This window comes from Cyprinodon variegatus, unplaced genomic scaffold (assembly GCF_000732505.1).
Source record: "Cyprinodon variegatus isolate N-32 unplaced genomic scaffold, C_variegatus-1.0 Scaffold660, whole genome shotgun sequence".
NCBI classification, from domain to species: Eukaryota; Metazoa; Chordata; class Actinopteri; order Cyprinodontiformes; family Cyprinodontidae; genus Cyprinodon; species Cyprinodon variegatus.
The window spans coordinates 231,052-237,301 of NW_015151113.1; the positions used below are offsets into that span (position 1 = coordinate 231,052).

General features: G+C 45.5%; 1 protein-coding gene across 2 annotated transcripts; it reads left to right on the plus strand.

Moving 5' to 3' along the window:
• The first annotated feature begins 1,182 nt into the window (after window positions 1–1,182).
• Window positions 1,183–5,839, plus strand: LOC107096942 (fibroblast growth factor 8-like). 2 transcript variants are annotated; one of them, XM_015393855.1, is made up of 5 exons: window positions 1,183–1,600; window positions 1,687–1,723; window positions 2,374–2,554; window positions 3,679–3,785; window positions 4,849–5,839. In XM_015393855.1, exons 1-5 carry the CDS (start codon window positions 1,581–1,583, stop codon window positions 5,125–5,127), a joined length of 624 nt encoding a protein of 207 aa, XP_015249341.1. In that variant the 5' UTR covers window positions 1,183–1,580; the 3' UTR covers window positions 5,128–5,839. The 2 variants fall into 2 exon arrangements, with proteins under 2 accessions (XP_015249341.1, XP_015249342.1); XM_015393856.1 differs by having other exon boundaries at window positions 2,407–2,554.
• The last annotated feature ends 411 nt before the right edge of the window (window positions 5,840–6,250 follow it).

Consider the following 6,250-nt stretch of genomic DNA (forward strand, 5'->3'; position numbering starts at 1 on the left):
TCCATCCATCCTCCATCCATCCATCCATCCATCCATCCATCCATCCATCCATCATTATAGCAGTGAAGACTCTGAAGAAGTGGTTGTTTCATTTGTACCCTGCTCACATTTCATTCCCTAGAAGTGTTTTAAAAATTAGTTTTCCCAAAGTTAACCTAATTTATTTTCTGAATTGTTGTATAATCTGTTATTTTTCTCAACTATGTTATACTATGTAAAAATATTACATAGTTGTGTTTTAGTGTGCTCAGCCATGTATTTATTGTGGTTGACTCTTGTCACTGTTTTTGTATTTAGAGATGGAGATCATGTATCGTGTGAATGGAAACTACCTGCTTGCAGGTCACACCATGAGGGTTCTGGAAACTAGCTGAAAGCCAGTTCCTGGGGCAGACTGAGACCAATGAGCTGAGAGATCAGACCCCATTCCGCCATCACTGTCCCCGGAGCGCCCACTGCTGTTTCACACGGGAAGGACGACAGGAGCGCGTCTGATCGGTAGGAAGGTTCTTCTGGAAGTTCTCTCATCCTGCAGGGTTCTGCTTCTTTATCTGATCCGGATCGCTGTAGTCCAGGACGTTTAATCTGTCATTGTTTATTCAGCCAGTCTATTTCTACCGAGGCATAAATGGCCCAATTTCATCAACTCGAACCCACAGTGTCCACAGCGGTCCATTAGTTCTGGGTAATTAAGGGTGTCTGGTTTTCAGCTTGATTAATTCATGGAGTTCTGTGATCCTGTCAAATGAGCGGGACCTTTAGCGAGATGAGCGTCAGAAAACAATTAATTAGTTATTTCTGCCTTTAAAGCTGAGATTATATCTTTATTATTATTTATTTCTGTTGGGGGGGTTAATCGCCTGTAATCCTTTTAATGTCTCTCGCTTCGAGGTGCCAATACACAAGCTGAGCTGACCCAGCATCACGCGCAGCTCCTGGGAACCCACAGTCTGCGGGTCATGAAACCTTCCAGGACCGGACAGCGCCACCAGGACCAGACCCGAACCTCCAGAACCTCCCCGCTCCTTTCAGGTAGAGAGATGCTTCAAACAGGGGGAGGAGTGTGCAGGGTGAGGAGGGAGGAGAGGGGAGAGGGGAGAGGTGTGTGTGTTTGGGGGGGGTCAGGGTGTCCGCTTTTGTTCTGCAGAAAAAGGGGGGCTTGTTCTGGCTGGGTGTGAGCGGAGCGGGGAGCAGCGGGATGGGATGGATGGGAGCAGTCCTGCCTTAGAGAGCGGAGCAGCAGCAGCAGGAGGACCCAGCGACACCACCGAGCCGCTCACAGAGCACACAGCAGCGGAATCACTCTCACCTGGAGGCCGCAGACCCCAACCAGGACCGTCCGGAGGAAATCCAATTCGTCCAAACTTCAAACTAAAGTCCTGTTTTACTCTCATTATCATCATCATCATCATCATTTCGGGCGCTGATGTCCTGGAAAAATGCGACAGCTGGACGTGCGTGGGCCGCGCTGTCAGTAGCTCTGACCCCTGGAGGAGCGCACTGAACGCTGGTGGACTTGTTGACTCGATCTGAAGTGTTGGAGGAGCTGGACCTGTGCGGACACCTGACCTCCATCTAACATGCGGACCGTCAGCTATCTGTGAGAGCTTTGCTCCATCTCTGCTTCCATCCCTGCGCACCGCATCTCCCAGAGAAATAACCCTCCTTCTGCTTTCTCCTCTGCAGGCTCCTGCACCTGTTTGCGTTCTGCTACTACGCTCAGGTATGCAAACCTTTTCTTCAAATTATACAATTTTAGATCTAAAACAGAAAAATGTGCGGCAGAGACTTGATGCAACAGTATTTGATGGCCTCCACGGCGCACCGGACTGCGGGCACACGCCGTGAGGCCCGTTAGGCAGGAGGAAATAGATTATTCCTAAATGAGGCAAATTGTTATTGTTTGTTTACGCCCAGTAAATCAGGGTGGATGTTTCCCTAACAGAATAATCCAACATTTAGTCCGTTTGTGTCTCACTCCGTCCTCCAGAGCAGAGGCGCATTTTCTCTTTACGCACAACCTGTAATCACAGAGTCCGTCCTTTTGGACGCGGTCACCTTCCTCTGGCAGCCGCTCCTCTGGAGCTTGTTACAGCAGCTTGTCAAAAAAAAAAGAAAGAAAAGAAAGAAAGAGAAAAGAACAGCCGACGCATTTTTGTTTGCTTTTCACTTTTTTTATTTTTTATTTTTCATTAAGTTTTCATTAAAATGCGCCTAATTAGTTAGATCTATAGGTAGGCCCACATTTTGATTTACTTTATCCACCCTCAATTTATCTTCACTTAACATTAAAGAATTTTAATCCTGAATTGGCTTTAAAATAATTAGTCAACAATAAAGCTGATAATTGTGATGCCGTCTAATTTCTGACAGGTAACCAATCAGTCCCCGCCTAATTTCACGCAGCATGTAAGCGAGCAGAGCAAAGTGACGGACCGGGTGAGCCGCAGGCTGATCCGGATCTACCAGCTCTACAGCCGAACCAGCGGAAAGCACGTCCAGGTCCTGCCCAACAAGAAGATCAACGCCATGGCTGAGGACGGGGACGCGCACGGTAAGACCGCCCGCCTGCCCCAGAACCAAAAAAAAAGATCATTTAGAATAGAATAAAACATATTAGAATAGAATCTTCTATTTATTGATTAAATTCTCATCATCGAGCGTTTCTTTCATTTAAAATCCTAAATCTTTTGGATTTTTCCTAGTCTTGGACTCAGCTTTATTTATGCCTTTGGATTACTCTTCAGGCAAATCCTTAAATGTATTTATTTTTCCTAATATTTTAATTCAAAGGACACATTTTTAAATCTGATTGTCTTTTTTTTTAAGGACTGAAGGACTGAATTTTCTAAATTTAGTTTAAAATACATAAATATTGATTCAATATTTGCTAAAATAAGCCAGAAGTTAAAACATGTTTAGGTGGACAGTAATTTGAAATTAACATGTTTTTCGAAATATAAGTTTAACCAATAACTGTAATCTAATGTTTCTGATATTTCGATAAAGATCGGGCTGCAGTCAGAGTTTTATAAATTTATCAAATCATCCAGGAGTCAGTTGTGGGCTTTTATTAGTCTTTCTGAGGCAATATACATTTATACGTTTATGTTGATATAAAAATTATATTGTATTGACCAAAATTGAGAAATAAAAGTTAAACTGAAGTTTTGACCACATGGTTCCCCCCCCCCATCCAGAGGTGAATTTAGTCTTAGAATCTGTAGATGAAACAAATTCAAAACATTTTGGATTAAACTTTGTTTGGGTTCATAGTCCAACAGCTAAAGGTGAAAAATAAAACATTTAATAGTTGTCTTTGACGCTTATTAAAGAGAAAATCACAGGTTCTTTGCTGTAAGCCATTTGGTTCTGGAGATAAATGTGGAGGTTTACGGGGGTTGATAGCAGGAATTCCCAGCAGCGCAGCCCGGATCGTCCTTCAGCTTTCAAAGAACCAGCAGACACGTGGTTTTATCATTGTGTGGGAATTTCAGCCGGCATAAATCCCCAGGAATGGTCCCATAGGTTCTACTGGATGTTTGTGTACTGGGGGGAGTATGTCTTTGAAATGCTCTCAGACTTTTATTTTTTCACCGATGTTGATTTGTGTGAATGAACACATAGAGAAGATCGACAGAACTTTTCTGACCGAACCCGTCTTCCTTCCTCCCTCAGCAAAGCTCATCGTAGAGACCGACACGTTTGGCAGCCGGGTTCGGATCAAGGGAGCTGAGACGGGCCTCTACATCTGCATGAACAAGAAGGGGAAGCTCATTGGCAAGGTGAGGACCAAAGGCTGAACAGGGGGAGGGGTGGGGGAGGGTTAGGGTTCTTAGTAGCTCCCCTTGTAAAACAAAGAGAGGAAGATAAAGAAGTGGACATTTTGGGGAGTTATGGAAAAGTTCAGAGTGCAGAGATGTGAAGCAGTCAAAGATGGCTGCAGACAGTAGTGAGCTGCATGTTTTCTGCATTGACCTCTCTGTAGCAGGGGTCAGCCCTTATTTGTTTGTGTCCACCCCTGGCCTCCTGAGGTCACCTTTCAATTAGAGGAAATATGATCAGGGAAAAGCCGAAACAGTGAGTCCACCCTGCGCTCTAACGCGGCGGCTCCTGCTGCCATTGAGGCAGCGGGGAGGAGAGGAAGCGTCCATATTGGAATCCAGCTCTGATCTGGACATGATGCTCTAATATGGGTCTGCTGGTGCGTGTCAGAAGCCCAGGCTTATGCCACCACCCTTCCCTCACTGTGATTGCTAATAAGCAGATCCCTCCACCTCTTCCCACCCCAACCCACCCAGCACCCCGCCTCGAACACCATCTGCCCCGAGCCTCCATCCTCGGTGTGTGTGCACACGCACATGAGCAAAAGGCACAAGGAATGAGCATGCAGCAGGTCTGTTGGGTCGCTGTGTGTACGTTGGTTCCTCTCTGCTATTTTTAACGCAGCCTTTGCCTGTAAAGCTGCATGGTGGCTACAGTAAGCCAGGATGGAGCAGGTTTACATCACCTTACTGTATGAAGGCTCTTTATGAAGGCTGTGGTCCACCAGCCTCTGATGTGGATGGATGTCTACACAGGACAGTCTAATGGAGAGAGGAGAAACACCAGAGCATGCATGAGATGTGCTGGATTTTAGTGATGGGCTCACAAGCACCCAGAAGGTCAAACTGGGAGTAGAAGCTAGAAAGAGTCACGGCTGGCTGACGGTCGGCCGCTCTCTGATCTGTAATGACTGTAGCATATGCTCTTTGTGTGTGCGTGTGTGTTGGTGTGTTCAGGGGGGTTAGCCTGATATTCCCATCTGTATCTCTCACTCAAGGATGTTTTAAATGTTTTTCCCTGCAGGAAAATGGCCAGGGACGTGACTGTATCTTCACAGAGATCGTCCTGGAAAACAACTACACGGCCCTGAGGAACGCCCGCTATGACAGTTGGTACATGGCCTTCACCCGCCGCGGGCGCCCACGCCGGGGCTCCAGGACGCGGCAGCACCAGAGAGAAGTGCATTTTATGAAGAGGTTGCCAAAGGGGCAGCAGCCCAGCCACCCGGGCCAGCATCGGCATTTTGACTTCATCCACTACCCGTTCAGTCCACGGACTAAACGCACATACTCACCGCACTGAGGAGGAAGCTCTGAAAAGGACAAAGGGGGGAGAAAGGACACACTGAAATTCTGCCCCCGTCTCAACTGGACAACCAGCTAGATTTTTTTTTCAAATGCTATCCTAATGTGTAGCTTATTTGAAAATGTTCTGAAGCGTACGTAGGAAATTAATGGACATAAAGGAATGAATCCACGTACGTTCTATTTTTTTACTTCAAACTGTTTAGTACAGAGCATTTCTTTTTTTAAACACATATGATCCGTTGTTCGTCAGCATCTTGGTAGAATGCTGGGTCGTTGGGTTCATTGCATAGTTTTGACGAAAGAAGTCTTTACTTGGACTCTGGTCTGCTGCTGAAGGAGACTTGAAGGAGCCTGCATGAGCGCACTGCCAGGGCACGGCCGAGTTAACGGACACACTGTGAGACGCGGGAAGCAACGACTCGGTGGGAGCTCTGCAGTGTTTGGGCTGTTGGCCAGACACCTCGGACCGGGCGGAGCAAACAGAGTTTGCATGGCAGCTATATTTATACTTCCTGAGCTGATTGTAGCGACTCCTGTCCAAAACGAGCTCCTTGTGCCCCTCACTTCAAGGGTTCTGGTTTCTTCCTTAATGTCTTTTTTAATACATATATAGATATATTTTTATTTGAGGATGTGCATAATAATTTCAAAGATGAAATATTTATTTAAGATGTGTAATAAATGTACATTAGAACTGTGATATTAAATCCCTGTTTCATACCTGCTTGCTTTGGACTCATCTTGTTGCAGCCGACCCGCAATTCCAACAAAACCTCAGTAATATACAGAAAAACCTGTATATTCCCAGAGACGAGAGCAGGTGCTGAGAGGGGAAAAACTGACCTCGAAAATAAAGGTTCGGCAGTTATCTGTGGCTCCATTTTTGCTTCAGGAACACAACTTTACTCTGCAGTATCACCCTTATATCCAACATGCCTGTTATTTATCTTAAGCAACGATGGTAACACACTGTTTTTCACCATTAATTCACACACTGCTGCTGAGAGCATGCACAGGTTAAGGATTATAGTTGCATGTAAAGCCTGATGATGCATCTGATGTGGAAATTGCCTCTCACACTTTAATGACATTAACTTTTTTTGTTTTTTAAATATTTA

Coding starts and splice junctions, on each gene's coding strand:
- LOC107096942 (XM_015393855.1), top strand. CDS start 1,581: ATGCGGACCGTCAGCTATCT. Junction 1,724..2,373: donor CGTTCTGCTACTACGCTCAG/GTATGCAAACCT, acceptor AATTTCTGACAG/GTAACCAATCAGTCCCCGCC. Junction 2,555..3,678: donor TGAGGACGGGGACGCGCACG/GTAAGACCGCCC, acceptor TTCCTCCCTCAG/CAAAGCTCATCGTAGAGACC.